We start from the raw sequence: 18717 nt of genomic DNA on the forward strand, positions 1-18717 counted from the left end.
CTTAGGTCATGTTTCGTAGTGGGCGTGGAGGCCGAGCAGGTGAGGTTGTGGCGCTGCAGGTGCAGGAGATCAAACTTGGAAGCTGGTGAGAGTAGCTGTCATATGTCAGAAGGCGTCAGTTGAACAGCGTTGTCCGCAAACATATTTATTACTCATGATTTTACAGTACAGAATGTCTTCTCCTGCGTGGCAGAAGGCAAGCTAAATCACACTCGAGTGAGAGGAAAGTGAACGCAGCATGCTGATGTTGCGCAAATCAGAATCCAACAGCAATGTCGTCCAGGTAGCTGGATCAGGAGTCTGTAGACGCGAGCCTACGACGGTTCACCAGCAACTCGCGCGGTCCGTCTCAACCCACTCTAAGATGGACTTGCGCTTAGGCATTTGCCAACAGCATATCACGGTCTGTGCGTATCATGAAGGTAGAAGCCCAGGACCCAAATCAATAACACAGCGTACAGCCAGAAAGGCAGTTCCACGTATAGCCAGGGAGGCGGTACTCAGGTGCCTCGCCCAAGTGTTTGAAGATGATATTTTGCAGTCACTTGGTACAGCCCTTCATTATGGAATGCTCCAAGCTTGTCACGGAGGTCACCAATAAACAGTGGCAGATTGCAGTGGTCTCAGAGGTGATGTCTTCACTCAGGTAGCATGCAGCACATCACGATTCACCAACCAAGTTATCCTGTAAGTAGCAAGACTGTCATTGAGTCTGAATCAGAGATGCAGACGGGAATGACTGGACACTGAGCCTGAGACTAATGAAATGGGATATTTAAGTTGTACACCCCGTCATCACAGCCGGCGATGCCGTCATTTTCTCTCATTACCTGGAGATATCAGCAAGCTTGTCCCCATCGTGGTGTTCAGTTATTGACAATTCCCTTTGCCTTTGCTATTTGCGTCAGCACTAGGACATCTGGAGCGGCTGAGCTCGAATGATGTATGTTGTTGCTTCGTATTGTAAGACTCACAGAATGATACACTGGGTGCAGTCATACTGTGCCGTTTGCACTCGGCTCGGTGTGACAATGTGTTACGTGTGGCGTCCTGGCTTCTGCAACATTTGCACTCTTTGCGTGCTTCAGATACTGACTCTGCACATGATATGAGCCGGATCTGATTCTCTGCCGTCTACGCCAAGTACCAATTTTAATAATTTATACGTGCTCCTGGCAAATGGTTCTACTGCACAATAATCATCCCCTCTTCAAAAAAATTTATCCCGAATTTTAATTTGGTGTTACCCTAGAACACCGTTTTCCATACCTTATAGTACGATCTTGGTCAACATCTCATAAGTGTGAATTACATTACTTATTCCTACTTAAATCTAAGTTTTACTCTCTAATATGTCGAGATCTTTCTCGTTCTGCTTGCATAGTGCAAAAGGTAGGTCCGGCGGATTGGCTGCTTTACGCCTCAGGCATAGGTAGAGTATAAAAGTTGCTATAAGAAATCTGGTTATGCTGTCTGAATTCTTGTCCTTATAAACCATCACAAATTTACACTTTTTCCCTTATTCTGTCATGTTTTTAATCCACTGTTCTAATCATCGGGAACGTAGTCTTCGAAACAAAAGTTTCTCCTACGTTTTTTCAAAAACACATCCTTAAAACTGCTTACACTACGACTACTCACGGTATCACGATATAAAGTATACTGGTCGGTAGCTCCAGTTCACTCTTTTGTTCCACAGTTACTTACAGGTCGATTGCATCTTGCAATGGCAAGCTTTCTTATATCTTTCCCTTTTACAATCATACATCCAACTTGTGTGTATTTTTCGGCACTTAATCGTGTGCCTTGATCTTAGTGATGCCGTACAGGTTAGGTGATTCTGCTTTCGTGATAACAAACCCTTGCAACGATGTAACACTTACATCCGTCTACTTCGGCTGAAACAATGTCTTCCAAGTTTGACTGCGCTTTTAAGAAGTATCACACGACGTTCTTTCTTATCCTCGTTACCTCTAACATTGCAAGTATCGTCAAATTTGCCCTCAACCCCAGGTACATAGTCCGGAAAGGATTCAGTTTTGTCAGCTCTATCTTTAGCCTTCCAAGCATTTTTCCTCCTCCTCTTCCTCCTTCCTTCCTTTTGAGAAGGTGTTGTGAGCCCAAGTGGTGACGAATCTGCATCCTTCGAAAACACACTAACATCACTAATAACTTACTGTGCATTCTCCGTAGTATCTACTTTAAAACTACCGTCTTCAGTTCCACTCCGCATGACGCAAAAATCAGTGGCATATGTACTTCCCAGTACATCTTTCCCAGGCTCCACGGCCTCAAAACAACAATCATTATCACCCAATGGCGTAGATACTACTGCACCTAATTCAGTAGCACCCGTGTTGCTACACAAACACCCATTTACTTCTGTACAGCACACACTTACTTCGTTTAGAACTTCACATACTTCAGATTCCGTATTTTCACAAGATATTGGGACTGATATCTTTACATTATTTTCCGTTACTTCCACAAGGCCAACACTTTGCGTATCAAGTAAACTTTCAGGAACTTCCACAAACTTCGATTCATGACAACTGTTCACACTGTCTAGTCTCGCACAAGAACCGTCAAACGTAATTCCTCCTGCTTGCTCATAATGACAGCGTGTTTTACTGCTGGGCTGACCCTTTCATCATTTTGCTCCTACCTGTCTCTCCTCTATTTCTTCCTCTGGAGTAGCAGAATGCCTATCAAGTTTCGTCTCGTTTTTGACCCTGTTTCTCTCCTCTAGAGGTGAGTTATGTGTCCTCGAAGCCTGTACCACTTTCAGCATATTCACATTGTTCGCTAGTACCTATAAATGGTTCTTGTAATGTTCTAGTTCCTCAGTTTCCTGTTCAAGTGCCGTGTGTAAGCTAACAATCTGCTGTGTCATAGCAGCAAAAGAATCTTCCATATTAACGGTGCATATTCCTGCCGGCATCTTGCGTATTCTGCTTCTGCCCAAACAATAAAGGGATGTACAGTACAAAAGGAAATAAATACGAAGTTCACACTACAGAGTACACAGTAGGGGAGACTGGGTACAGTTGAAACACAGGGCGGTTGAAACAAAGCTAATATCTCTGGAACTGTTATTCAGGGAGTGGGGGGCCTAATGGAACAAAGGAGCGGACGACAATTCCGAACACGGATCTCAGTGTTGAGCTGCTTCCCGTGCATTGTCGTCGCGTACAGGAGGCCGTATTGTTTTTATACACAGAAAAGTAAGTATTTTTCTTCTGGCTTTTATGCTAATATTGTGTATTTTATTTAAGTCAAAGTACTGAGGGTGTGTTTTTGCCTTTAATGAAGCTTGTAGAATTCGGAATAATGACTAGTTTTAATGCGTTATTATTACTACCGTTCCTATAAACTCTCTTGTTTCAAAGGTGTGGTTGGGGACGGTTGAAATAATTTTTGTGGGTGCGGTTGAAACAGTAAATATATTATTTCGTTTTGTTTTGTAGATGCCCAGGGTTAGGGTGAGGAAGACTTCCAGAGGGCAGGTTGATTTGTCGAAGTATAAGGATGCATATCAAGAGGTGAAAGCAGGAAACTCACTACGTAAAGCAGCGGACAGGCATGGAGTAAACCACTGTTCTCTACTCCGGTACATACGAAAGCGAGACGCGACTGGCCAGGACGATGACGGTATGGGATACAGAGCCCCCAACAAAGTTTTTAAAGAAGAACAAGAACAAGAACTATCAAAACATTTGATGCGATGTGCTGATATATATTTTGGTCTGTCTAAAAAAGAGGTGAGTAAATTGGCTTACGAACTTACAATTAAGTATAATTTATCACGACCTCCAACTTGGGACGACAACGAAATGACGAAATGGCTGGTGAGGAATGGTTCGGATGTTTATGAGAAGAAACCCTGAACTGTCCGTACGCGCTGCGCAAGCTACAAGCCTATCAAGGGCGACTAGCGTTAATAAAGCTAACGTTGATGCTTTCTATGACAATTTGGCCATTGTCATGGACCGTCATAACTTTGAACCCCAAGACATATATAACACCGATGAAACAGGCATAACCACTGTTCAAAAATCAGACAGAGTTGCTCGTCAAGTATGTTCAGTAACTTCAGCTGAAAGGGGTAGTTTAGTGACAGTAACCTTTGCAGCAAACGCCATTGGCAATGTTATTCCTCCATTCTCCGTTTTTCTACGAGTGCGTTACCAAGACCATTTTGTTAGGGGTGGGCCAGTAGGGTCTGCTGGAACTGCAAATCCCTCTGGTTGGATGCAGGATGAACCATATATGAATTTCCTGGAACACTTCAAGAAGCATGCGAATGTATCTCCGTCTCATAAAGTGTTACTCATACTTGATAAACACTCCTCACACATTCATATTGAGGCACTGGATTTTTGCAAGAACAATGGCATTGTCTTACATTCCGGGGATTGTAGCGTCTGCAATGCCCCTCGCTCTGACATCTTCCAACATTCAAGCTGGCTTTCGCATAACGGGAATTTATCCATATAACCGGCAGCTGTTTAGTGAGCTCAATTTTGCTCCTGCATTTGTAACGGATAGACCAAATCCTGGAAATACAGCTGAGTCTGCAGTTGTTCTTGTAATTAATGAAAATCCATCTAAAGATGAAACACCACCATTACGCCTGTCGCCTGCTCTTTTAACTGAGAAACTAGGCCTAGTAGCAGAGACAACAGTTCAACAACAGGCTATTAACAGCTCACCAGTTCCATCAACCCAGCAAGAAAACGTTGATGAACGTCAAGAAACTTCGAACAGACCTAAAACACCTACACTGTGCAGCAGCATTAGGCCTATCAATCACGAAACTTCGCCGAGACAAGCAATTTCTAATGATGCTATTGTATTTACACCGGAAGCAGTACGGCCTATACCGAAAGCACCCCCGAGGAAATGTAATAGGCCGAAAGGGCGAAAAACTAGAAAGCCAACAATTTACACTGACACTCCAGAGAAAGAGGAGATAATAATAGAACATCAAGCAAGATTGAAACGGAGAAAAGCTAAGCAAGTGAAGAAAAGATTGGATGGAAGAAAAGGAAAAAAAAATTCAAAACGAAGAAAAAATAATACTCAGCAGGAAATGTCATCAGAAGAGGAAGACTGCTACTGTACTGTTTGCTTATCGCCATATTCAGAGAGCAGACCCGGAGAAAAGTGGATTCAGTGTATTACTTGTAAACAGTGGGCTCACGAAGAATGCACAGAAGGTGGACTTAGCTATGTTTGCCACAATTGTGACTCTGAATATTCAGATTGACCCCAAGCAAAAATTTTATTCTGTAAGTTTATTTGTTTGAAGAAATGTTTCCTTTTAGTTTTTTCGTAATGTTCATTACTTGAAATGTTATTTGGAAATGTCTTTATAGGTATTAAAACCTTGAAGACTGATTAATTTTATCACATAGTGCCATAATTATGCACTAGAATTGGCCTACTTTTAAATAAAACAAGTTGCAATATTAGTCTATATTTTGTGTTATTTGCATGTGTTTCAACTGACCCCAATCACTGTTTCAAGCGCCCCTGGTATGGAGACGGTTGAAACAAAACGGATATTTTCTTTTTTTAATTTGTATAATTTAAAATATGCTTACCAGTAAAAAAAGTACTATAGCCGTTTTGTAGGTAGAACCGCGCTCTTGCATTTGATATATCATTATTGTCGATTGGTTTATAAACAACAATAATATGAACGATAAAAGCCAAATCGTTTCAATTGTACCCAGTCTCCCCTACTATAGCGCCCCCAGTGCAGAGAGGGGTGGCTATGAGCCAGGATAGTGAAGGCGGGCGATGGAAGCAATGTGGGAGCCCAGGAGGCTTCAGAGAAAAGCAGCTGCAAATGTAACATGTTCTTTATTGACGCATCTACGCTGCTTGGTACACCAGGTCAGTGACCAGATAGTCTCTGAATGCTGCTGAATTGGCTGCCTAACATACCCTATGATGCTGATGCTGTTACTACACCGAGATCCACTATCTCACGATTAGTCTCGTTACCTGAGCTGGTCGCTTGTTCCCCACGGCACCGGTGTGTACTCCACGATGGCATAGTGCTTCCGCCATCGGTGATGCTTGTCTGCATCATTGCTGTGGATGCCCACCGCGCTGACACGCCCATCTAGCGATGGCAGACGACGGATTGTGTGCACACAGTGCACCCTGGGCAGGAGTCGACTGTGCTGCGGGAGATGAACTGGAATGGTTAGCTGTGTCATGGCATTAAGTTCGGCGAGGGAATTAGTGCGTGGAGCTGTTGCCATGCCGTGGCTTCGAATAGGTGACTTCTGCTAGTAGGTCCATGCTTTCTCCTAGGCTTGCAAGACTAAGAATAACTCAATTACAAAAATGCCCAGTACTTACAGTCGGCAGTCGCACTGTCGTTGTGGATATGCGCCACTACCACTGGCATATCCTAAAACACAACTGCCACTGTCAGTGTGGAAGCCTGTCTTACCCCTTGCTGCGCTAGTCTGTGCAGTATTTCGCTGAATTCGTTGTTTCAGCCAGCTAACCAGCCTCGCAACTCTGCACTGACCTTGTTGAATTATTACAGTGGCAACATCCCGCACTCGCCTCATGTCAACATTACTGCAATACATCGCTCACACTACTATATCCATGTATGGTTGTTACGCTACAATACACAAGTTACTCTGGTTCTTATGGTACATCGTAGCCAATCTACATTCACTACAATTTCGTGCCAAACGACGCCAACATTGGCAAGTGAAACACAAGGCTGGCGCAGCCTCTGTGCACGCCAGCTCGTACCAAGAAAGACTGCAAAATGTACACTTGATAGGTGTTAAATGTGATTCACGACAATTATCCTCAAAACCAGACAGATCAAGAGGTTCACATGGCTCTACAGGAGTTACCCTCAGATTAAAATGAACGTTCCTACGATCCACGATGGTCATCGAATTACGCAGTGAAAATAGGCAGTTACGAGATAAGCAAAACGCAAAATGCTTCTCATTCACCACCATGCATTGTGTGAAGCACTGACTGCATGACTAGTGAAGCTGCTGTGGTGATAACGGCGACGTCAGGAATTGGTCGTAGCAGTGGTCAGCCACTTCTGATGCCAGTTGTAGCAGCTTCAATGTGAGGTCCATTCCTGACCACCAGCTTCATCAATCGTTAACCACTTCCGCCGCCATTTGTAGCCTCGTGATGTTGATGCCCATTTCTGAACATCAGTTGTAGCAGTGCCAGCACAAGTCTCACTTCTGGACTCCAATTGTAAGGGTCACTCCTTACACCAGGATTTGTGGTGTTTGTAGTGGACGTGGAGGCCGAGCAGGTGAGATATTGGCACTACAGGCGGAAGAGGCCATGCACGGAGGCTTGTGAAGGTAGTTGTCACCACCCAAAGTTCTCAGTTAAACAACATTGCCTGGAAACATACTTATTACTCGTGGGGATGGGTTATGCATTCATTACATTCCTGCTGTTACGGTGATAGTAATCACAGCAGAACCCAAATTGTCTAGAATCATCCACAGACATTTTTGGTACCACCATGACATGAGTCTACATCTACATCTACATTTATACTCCGCAAGCCACCCAACGGTGTGTGGCGGAGTGCACTTTACGTGCCACTGTCATTACCTCCCTTTCCTGTTCCAGTCGCGTACGGTTCGCGGAAAGAACGACTGCCGGAAAGCCTCCGTGCGCGCTCGAATCTCTCTAAATTTACACTCGTGATCTCTTCGGGAGGTATGAGTAGAGGGAAGCAATATATTCGATACCTCATCCAGAAACGCACCCTCTCGATACCTGGACAGCAAGCTACACCGCGATGCAGAGCGCCTCTCTTGCAGAGTCTGCCACTTGAGCCTGCTAAACATCTCCGTAACGCTATCACGCTTACCAAATAACCCTGTGACGAAACGCGCCGCTCTTCTTTGGATCTTCTTTATCTCCTCTGTCAACCCGACCTGGTACGAATCCCACACTGATGAGCAATACTCAAGTATAGGACGAACGAGTGTTTTGTAAGCCACCTCCTTTTTTACTGGACTACATTTTCTAAGGACTCTCCCAATGAATCACAACTTGGCACCCGCCTTATCAACAGTTAATTTTATATAATCATTCCACTTAAAATCGTTCAGTACGCATACTCCCAGATATTTTACAGAAGTAACTGCTACCAGTGTTTGTTCCGCTATCATATAATCATACAATAAGGGATCCTTCTTTCTGTGTATTCGCAATACATTACATTTGTCTATGTTAAGTGTCAGTTACCACTCCCTGCACCAAGTGCATATCCGCTGCAGATCTTCCTGCATTTCGCTGCAATTTTCTAATGCTGCAACTTCTCTGTATACTACAGCATCATCCGCGAAAAGCCGCATGGAACTTCCGACAGTATCTGCAACCCAAGGACTACTACTATCTTCTGTCACCCCACCAACTAACTTCTGGTCAATAAAATCTTCCATAATCATCTTAAATATCTAGGACTGTGATATGGTTTCTGATACACCAGTGCTTCGTTCCCTGCTGTTATTTGATGTTGAGTCATGGGTGTTTCTAGAAGTGGATCCTGGGGGGAAAATAAATCAGCAAATTCGAACAGCATTTCTTCCATCTGATCTCTCTCTACTCCCTTTAGATGCTCCACTTTCCTATGTAATGTAATCTTAATGGTATATCACAGCTGCTTATAGTTCACACTCCTCAAACACAGTTCTTCCTCATCCAGAACGTCTGAACTATCAATATCCTCTTCCTTAACTTCACTTCCTCCATATGAAAGAGTGCTTTCCCATCATACCTCTCAAGCAAGCATACAACAGTTCTCTTGCTAAAACCATTTGCTGGATCCAGTACACCATTCTGCTCCAGAGGCTCCACAACACACAACATACCCACAGATAGATCGGGATCCACATTCAGCCAAAGCAGTTTCCCACTGTCACCTGGCACACAATCATGTGAATGAAGCCTTAGTGCAGTTATATGCAGTTCAACTTGTTTGTCCAAAGTGTTAGATGCTCCTTACGATAGTTCCACACTGTTAACACCTTCCCCTAGCTGGAATGTCATTCCACAAAGTTCTACTTTATGTTGCCAAAACTCAATTTTGATATTGATAAAAATAGTCTAGCTCCAACACATGCCGCAGTTCTGGCTTATAAGCGGTAATACCTCTACACATGGCTTAAATCGAACAGCCCCTACACGAAAATCTATGTCCGCTGACCCCAACAGTTTCACACCTTCATCCTTGACCACACTTAACACATAGAGTGTCGAGTTCCATTGTGTTCAACCTACTAAGTCTCTACTGGCAATCAACACATGTGTCCTCATGTCCAACAAAAACCAGTGCTCTTTACCTCATACGACACCTATTACTGCACACTCCACTTCTGCATGCATATTCGTTGCATCTACACTGAAGCGCCAAAGAAACTAGTATAGGCATGCGTATTCAGATACGCAGATATGTAAACAGCCAGAATACGGCGCTGCGGTCGGCATGAGGCAGAAACTGTCAGGCGCAGTTGTTAGATCGGTTACTGAGGCTACAATGGCAGGTTATCATGCTTTAAGTGGGTTTGAACGTGGTATTATAGTCGGCGCACGAGCAATGGGACACAGCATCTCCGAGGCAGCGATGAAGTGCGCATTTTCCCGGACGACCATTTCACGAGTGTACCGTGAATATCAGGAATCCGGTAAAACATCAGATCTCCAACATCGCTGGGGCCGAAAAAAGATCCTGCAAGAATGGGACCAAAGACGACTGAAGAGAATCGTTCAACGTGACAGAAGTGCAACCCTTCCGCGATTTGCTGCAGATTTCAGTGTTGGACCATCAACTTGTGTCAGTGTGCGAAACATTCAACGAAACATCATTGATATGGGGATTCGGAGACGAAGGTCCGCTCATGTATTATTGATGACTGCACGACACGAAGTTTCACGCCTTGCCTGGGCCCGCCAACACCGCCATCGGACTGTTGATGACTGCAAACACGTTATCTGGTCCGACGAGCCTCATTTCAAATTGTATCGAGCGGATTGACGTGTGCAGCTATGGAGACAACCTCATGAATCCATGGACCCTGCATGTCAGCTGGGGACTGTTCAGGCTGGCAGAGGCTCTGAAATGGGGTGGAGCGTGTGCAGTTGGAGTGACATGGGACCCTTGGTACGTCTAGATACGACTTCGGCAGGTGACACGTACATAAGCATCCTGTCTGATCACCTGTATCCATTCATGTCCATTGTGCATTCCGACGAACTTGGGCAATTCCAGCAGAACAATGCAACACCTTACACGTCCATAATTGCTACAGAGTGGATCCAGGAACACTCTTCTGAGTTTAAACACGTCCCCTGGCCACCAAACTCCCCAGACAAGAACATTATTGAGCATATCTGGGATGACTTGCAACGCGCTGCTCCGAAGAAATTCCCACCCTCTCGTACTCTTATGGATTTATGGACAGCTCTGCAGGATTCATGGTGTCAATTCCCTCCGGCACGACTTCAGACATTAGTAGAGTCCAAGCCATGTCATGTTGCGGAACTTCAGCATTCTCGCGGGGGCGATATTAGGCAGGTGTACCAGTTTTCTTTGGCTCTACAGTGTAATTTCAACGGACATGCCTTTAGGTAGCCTTTGGGTTACCCCTTATGTTTAATGGCTTCTTACCACTACCACCTACACCACTACATCAATTACCAAAATTCTGCCACCGATACCTTTCATTCCTCCATTTTTCTGTGGCTGGTGACACCAATTCTGTAAATGCCCCTTCTGTCCTTACCTGTAACAATGTTCACAGAAAATATCCCATGTCTCTTTCTTACCCCTGTTGATATGTCAATTTCTTTGCATTCCATCACTAACCTACTAACAGAATACAAATCTTTTGGTACACCTGTATGCACCTTTCTTGACATGTCTGACAGCAATCCTCTCTCAGAAAAGCAAAACTGCATTTGCTGCATCAATTTGCTTCAACTAGTACATTTGTTGATTACATTTCCTTATCTCGTCCTCAGAATCTTGGTCAGTTTTCCATGCCTCTTCACAATGGTGCTCAGCTGCTCCCAAAAATACCTTGTACTATTGTTTTTTGTATCTTTGCAAAAACCCATTCACAAACTGTTCAAAGGTTGCTGCATTCTTTAATGCTTCCAGACACCTGAAGTACATTTTTGCTTCTACCACTAGTCACAATTTTTCTACGCGCAACAGTTGAGACTCGATCCAACTACCAACGTCTTAAGGTCCTCTAACAATGACCGCACATCCTCAGATGATTTACAGAAAAGGGAACAATTAATCCTGCAGCAGCTGTTGGAGTAAATGAAGCAATGCTGTTTGTCCCTAACTGTCAGCTGCCCACATAGCTGCATTGTATTTGATGTCAGCTGCGCTACTGTTTCTAACCATGCCTGTACCACTTACGGTTCTGAAACATCTAGCCCCTGTGTCTCCACCATTGCAACACACTTACTCTCCATTACACAACAATACAAAAATAAATTACAGTTCCAGAAGGACATCACAAAACAGCAGCCTGAACTCTCTACACAGCCTTGCAGTATGACAATATTGATGACCTGTACAACAGATTAGAGGCGCTAACTCCAGGCATGGAGCAGTATGCGCAAGTAAGTTACCTTACAGACACCAATCACTCTTAAATTCAGATAAGTCAATTGACTCCTCTGACAAAAACAAGTAATCTTCAAGTTACGATGACAGTCACGCCTCTATTCCATGTCTATTAGACCATTAAAAACATAACCAAATGGTTCAACACTCACCACAGTGTTGACATTGTAGGTCGTGGTCCAAATGCCATGTTGAGCAAAGATGCCACCGCAAATTCTGACACCAAACTGATGCATACCCAGTGCTTGATGGGGTGGCCATGAGCCAGTATGGTGTGAGTGAGTGGTGGGGGCGAAGTGGGAGCCTAGGAGGCTCCAGAGAAAGGCAGCTGCAAATGTAACTGCTTGGTACACCAGGTCAGTGACTGGGTGGCTGCTGAATTCTGCTGGACTGGTTGCTTGCACACCCCACAATACCGATACGGTTACTCCATCTAGCACTACTCAACTATGGCATATCTGCTATAGCCCTGGATAATGCCCAGCTTTGGCACAGCAGCGGGTACCCATTTCATTGAGATGTCTGACCAGCGATGGCAGATGACAGCTGGTGTGCATGTTGTGCAATCTGCTGCTCCCTGAGCAGAAGTCATGCATGCTGCTGGAGGTGACCTGGGATGGCAAGCTTAGTGCACAGAGCTGTTGCCTTGACATGGCCTCAAATCTATGACTTTTACAGGCAGCTCCATGTGGCATCCTAGTCTACCACAGCGCTGCATCCTGGTAGAACTGCGAAACTAAGAATAATGCAATTACACACATTTCCAGCACTTGCAGTTGGCAGTGGAGCACTTGTGGATATGCGCCACTGCCAGTGACATATCCTAAAACACAACTGCCACCATCAGTGTGGAAGCCTGTCTGACCCCTTGCTGCACTAGTCTGTGCAGTATCACTGAGTTTGTTGTTTCAGCCTTGCAACACTGCACTGACCTTGTTGAATTATTACAGTGACAACATCCCACACTTGCCTGATGTCAACATTACTGCAATACATCGCTCACACTACTATACCCATATATGGCTGTAATGCTACAATATACAAGTTACTCTGGTTCTTATGGTATATCATAGCCCATCTACATTCACTACAACCTCGTGCCAAATGACCCCAACATCGACAAGTGAAACATGTGGCTGGCACAGCCTTCGTGCATGGCTCCTCGTGCGCAGGAAGACTGCAAAATGTATACCTGATGGGCGTTAAATACGAATCATGACAATTATCCTCAAAACTAGACAGTTCAGGAGATTCACACGGTTGTACAAGAGTTACCCTCTAATTAAAATGAATGTCCCTACGATCCACCATGGCCAATGAAATACACAATGGAAATGGCCACCTAAAAGGTAAACTAAACACTTCTAGCTCATCATCATGCATTGTGTGAAGCACTGACTACACAAAGAATGAATCTGCTGTGTTGATGACCGTGACATCTGAAACTGGGTGTAGCAGCAGTAAACCACATTTGATGCCAGCTGTAGCCACATGATTGTGAGGTACACTTCTGATCACTCGCTGTAGCAGTACCTGCATAAGTCTCAGTTCTGGATACAAATTGTAGTGATAACTCCTCAGGCCAGGATTTGTAGTGGGACTTGAGGCTGAGCAGGTGGGGTGGTGGCACTACAGGTGGAAGAGGCCAAGCTTGGAAGCTGATGAGGGTAGTTGTCACATACCTGAAGGCCTCAGTTAAACAGCATTGCCTGGAAACACATTTATTGCTCACGATTTTACAGTATGGATTGTCTTCTCTGGTGTAGCAGGTGCACACTGAATCTCACGCTCGAGTGGGACAAGGAATCTGGATGCAGCACACTGGCATTTCACAGGTCAGGACCCAACAGAAATGTCTTGAAAGTGTCTGCAGGTGTAAGCTTACCATAGCTCACCAGCAACTCATGTGACCCACCTCAGTGCTCTTAAAGACGGAGATGCACTTTGGGATATGCTAACAGTATATTGCAGACAGTGGGTGTCATGAAATTGGAAGCCCAGGACCCATATTAGCAACATAACATACAAACAGGGAGGCAGTATGACATACAGTGAGGGAGGCAGTACTTAGGTGCCTTGCCCGCAAACAGATTGAAGGTGGTAGTTTTCAGTGACTTGGTATGGTCCTTCACCAGGGCAAGGCTCGTCCACAGTTTCCATCAGGCACAGGGGTGATCTACTGACAGCGGCAGCAAAGTCCAACTTCAGCCAGCTGGCCATCATCTCAGAGGTGAAGTTTTTACTCTGGTAGCAAGTAGCACATCACAATTTCCCACCAAGTTATCCTGTACAAAGCGACTGTCATTCGATCAGAATCAGATATGTAGATGAGATGAGCAGACAGTGAGGCTGAGGTTCCTGAAATAGGGGTATATAAGCTGGGCATAACATCATCTTGGCTGTTGATGCAGTGATTTGCACTCATTACCCGGTGGTGTCAGCAGGCTTGCCGCCTCCATGGTGTCTCAACTATTGTCAGCTTCCCTCGCCTTTACCCTTTGTGTCTGTGCAAGGATGCCAAGGAGCAGCGGAGCTTGGATGTTTTATGTTATTACTCTGTACTGCAAGTCTCACACAATGACATATTGGGTGCTGCTATATCATGCAGTTTGCACAATTTGATTATGGGTCAGCTCGGTATGGCAATATGTTATGAGTGGTGTCCTGCCTTCTGCAACATTGGCACTCGTTTCTTACTCCAGATACTGATTGTATCACATGGTATGAGCTGTACTTGATTCTATGCCATCTATGCCAAGTTACAATTTTTAAAATTATGTACACTGTTGGCCATTAAAAACCAAGAAGAAATACAGATGAAAAACGGGTATTCGTTGGCCAAATATATTATACTAGAACTGAAATGTGATTACATTTTCACTCAATTTGGGTACATAGATCTTGAGAAATCAGTACCCAGAACAACCACCTCTGGCCGTAATAACGGCCTTGATACGCCTGGGCATTGAGTCAAACAGAGCTTGGTTGGCGTGTACAGGTACAGCTGCTCATGCAGCTTCAACACAATACCACAGTTCATCAAGAGGAGTGACTGGCGTATTGTCACGAGCCAGTTCATCGGCCACCATTGACCAGTCGTTTTCAATTGGTGAGAGATCTGTGGAATGTGTTGGCCAGGGCAGCATTCGAAGATTTTCTGTATCCAGAAATGTCTGTACAGGACCTGCAACATGCGGTCGTGCATTATCCTGCTGAAATGTAGGGTTTCGCAGGAATCGAATGAAGGGTAGAGCCACAGGTCGTAACAAATCTGAAATGTAACGTCCACTGTTCAAAGTGCCGTCAATGCGAACAAGAGGCGACCGAGACGTGTAACCAATGGCACCCCATACGATCACGCCAGGTGATACACCAGTATGGCGATGACGAATGCACGCTTCCAATGTGAGTTCACCGCGATGTCGCCAAACATGGATGCGACCATCATGATGCTGTAAACAGAACATGGATTCATCCGAAAAAATTATGTTTTGCCATTCGTGCACCCAAGTTCGTCGTTGAGTACACCATCGGAGGCGCTCCTGTCTGTGATGCAGCATTAAGGGTAACCACAGCCATGGTCTCCGAGCTGATAGTCCATGCTTCTGCAAACGCCGTCGACTGTTCGTGCAGATGGTTGTTGTCTTGCGAACGTCCCCATCTGTTGACTCAGGGATCGAGACGTGGCTGCACGATCCGTTACAGTGATTCAGATAACATGCCTGTCATATCGACTGCAAGTGATACGAGGCCGTTGGGATCCTGCACGGTGTTCCGTATTACCCTCCTGAACCCACTGACTCAACAGTCACTGGATCTCGACCAACGCAAGCAGCAGGGTTGCAATATGATAAACCACAGTCGCGATAGGCTACAATCCAACCTTTATCAAAGTCAGAAACGTGATGATATGCATTTCTCCTCCTTACACGAGGCATCACAACAACGTTTCACCAGGCAACATCGGTCCACTGCTGTTTGTGTATGAGAAATCGGTTGGAAAGTTTCCTCATGTCAGCACGTTGTAGGTGTCGCCACCGGCGCCAACCTTTTGTGAATGCTCTAAAAAGCTAATCATTTGCATATTACAGCATCTTCTTACTTTTGGTTAAATTTCACGTCTGTAGCACATCTTCATGGTGTAGCAATTTTAATGGCCAGTAGTGTATACAGACCCAGGAATTGGAGCTGCTGTGCACCAATATTATAGTATCAGTCTCAAAGTCACCGACGTTAATTTGTCATATGTACTCTGAAATGAAAGTGCATGTTAGTATCCTTCTACTGCTAAAATGTACACTATAATATCTGTATTACTATGGTATCCACGCTACTTGCTACAGTACATGGCAACAACTACAATTTTGTGCGTGCTATGTGAGAGTGAGGGTGTGGGTGTGGGTGAGAGAGAGAGAGAGAGAGAGAGAGAGAGAGAGAGAGAGAGAGAGAGACTAGTACACATTCTTTAAAGTTATGTTTATTATGTGTGAAATCCATTCACATTTGTTGACATGCTTGTATTTACAGACAGTCAGGTACAAGTAATCATTAAAAGTACACAGTTTATGGCTTCAACTGACAGATTTTTCTCATTTTTGACAGGATAGCGAGTGTCAATAGATGTATTATGAACTATTTCTAAGAAAGGTTTCTTATGCAAAAAAGTTATGTCAAATTTCTGTTTCTCATTCAAGGAAGTAGTAACAAGTTTGTTCACAGGTACACACATACAAATCAAATGCAGCTCTATTACAAGATAACCTTCAGAACTGTTAACAGAACCTTTAGTACATTTTCCTTTACATTTACAATCTTTTCAATTAAACGTTTTAGCATTATATATGCATTTACCTTGAACTTGTGAGCAGATAATCCTCTGAGATTTGATACATGGGAGCTTCTTGTGACAGCTATCATTTCACTGATAGGAATACATTGTTTTATATAACTTGTACCATTTTGCAGCTAAACTTTTGTTCATGAACACCAGTGATTAATTTCTGTCATACAAAATCTAATATGTGTGACATGGATCTCTCAGCAGCTTTAATCTCTACATATTATGTTAATCTCTGAATACAAACTGTACTGAATTTGGAACTTTTGAGTCAAGAAACCAGTTATTTTTAAATAGCTCATCTAAAAAATTGATAGCCAATAATATATGTAATGACATCCCGTGTAATAATTATTTACAGGGATAAAACTCTTAGAGCTCCGCTACAGTAATCCTATTCCTATTACTCATAAGTGTTTTTAAGATCATAAAAGTGTTCAGACATTCATTTAATAATTCTAATCATATTTATTATGAACAAAGTTGGCGTAGCAAAGTCTTTGAAGACTTGTTGCTGTAGCTTGTAAAGTAGGAAGACACAGTGGCCTATACTTGGGAACAATTACGACACAGTAATGATAGTTCCCTCTAGTCAACTCACTCTGCAAACTGAACAAAGCCTGTACCCTGGTTAGAATTCTATTTAAAAGGTGATTTAAAATTCTCAATAAATATAGAAAAAGGAAATATGAGTATGGCTTCTTCACTTCTGTAATCTCTGACCACACAACTAATCACATTCAAACATAATATTTCCCCGTTCTACTGGGAAATATATTAGTTTGTTATTGGGCAGTGGTGTTGGCTCTCTGTTAATAATATGTGTGATTTGATGAAGTACATATTATTTTATTATTGCCTGAAAGCACGATGTATTGGAGTTTGTATGTACAATCAATACCATGAATGGCAGGTAACTGAAACAAGTTTTCAGTCAGTGGACATCTATATGCATACAGGGGATTCAAAAATATCATATGGTTTACAATAATTGGCAGGTATTACAGTGAACACATTTTAGTTGTACACAGGTGTAGCTATGTTGCTGGTACATCCAGTGTGCACATTTAATACAACTACTGCACAATTTAAAAAAATTAAGTAAGTGATCTTGTGACAGAATGATACTCTATGTATCCCAATTTCATAGTCCTTTTGTGAATGTCACTCCTTATGGTGAAGAAATTTTGACAGTCAGTGTTGCACATTTAATTTAATTCTGCTGCCATCTTGAATTATCTTTGTCCAGCATTGTTTCAACCATTAATTGTGCTCAAAAGAGAGCCATAATTGTGTCTTACTGCTCCTCAAAATATTGTAGAATTTGTTCCAGAATCTAAATAATATGAATTTTCATCAACCAAAATACCTGAGGGCAAAAAATGTACAGTAATTAAATGCAGTTTTTCAAACATTCATTCTGAAAAGACAATTAACAATCATGTTCCAATATATGTTCATTATGACTAATTTCAACATGGGCATTTATGTCCACATAAATTTGTAACATCTATGGAGCTGCCCCAAAGACTGGATCATCATCAAAATCATACAGTAACCTATTCTGCATCTACATCTATATGTTGTGAACCACTGTGAAATGCATGGCAGAGACTAAAATCTGCTGTACCAGTTATTACAGCTTTATTCTGTTCCATTCACATAGGGAGGGAGGAAAGAATGTTTAAATGCCTCTGTGCATGATGAAATTAATCTAATCTTGTCCTCATAGTCCCTAAGGGAGAAATATGTAGTATATTCCTAGAGTCATCATTTAAAGCTATTCCCTGAAACTTTTAAGTAGACTTTCTTGGGATAGTTTCTATTTATCTTCAAGAGTCTGGAAGTTCAGTTCTTTCAAAATATCTATGACACTCTATTTTGTGTGCTTTTAAAATACATTTTCATTCACAGTTCCTCTTGTAGCAGTTTACAGAAGTTAAGCACCCTATTACTATGTTTTATGTTGTTCTATAGTCCAGCAGTTTTTAAATTCTTGAAACTGATTCTGTTCATAATAGCAGGTAACATTTTCTTATCAAGTTTAGAACTTCTAACATTAAAAGCTTTACTGAAAATGGCATAAATCATCTATTGTGCACTAACAAAGTCTGGATGAAAGCAAAAGACGATGTCAGTAAATATTTTTAATAAGTTGTGGAACAAAATTCCTATTTTTGTTGCATTTGATGTAAGTACTTACGCTACAGGC

The 18717-nt window shown here is 43.1% G+C and overlaps 1 protein-coding gene across 1 annotated transcript in view; it reads right to left on the reverse strand.

Moving 5' to 3' along the window:
• Positions 1-16166: 16166 nt before the first annotated feature.
• LOC126248752 (solute carrier family 28 member 3-like) overlaps positions 16167-18717 on the reverse strand; it is a 464899-nt gene continuing 462348 nt past the window's right edge. The window contains exon 15 of the mRNA XM_049950094.1: positions 16167-17874. Within this exon, the coding sequence (XP_049806051.1) occupies positions 17813-17874 (62 nt within the window). The 3' untranslated portion in view covers positions 16167-17812. The remainder of the gene's footprint in view (positions 17875-18717) is intronic.

This window comes from Schistocerca nitens, chromosome 3 (assembly GCF_023898315.1).
Source record: "Schistocerca nitens isolate TAMUIC-IGC-003100 chromosome 3, iqSchNite1.1, whole genome shotgun sequence".
Classification (NCBI taxonomy): domain Eukaryota; kingdom Metazoa; phylum Arthropoda; class Insecta; order Orthoptera; family Acrididae; genus Schistocerca; species Schistocerca nitens.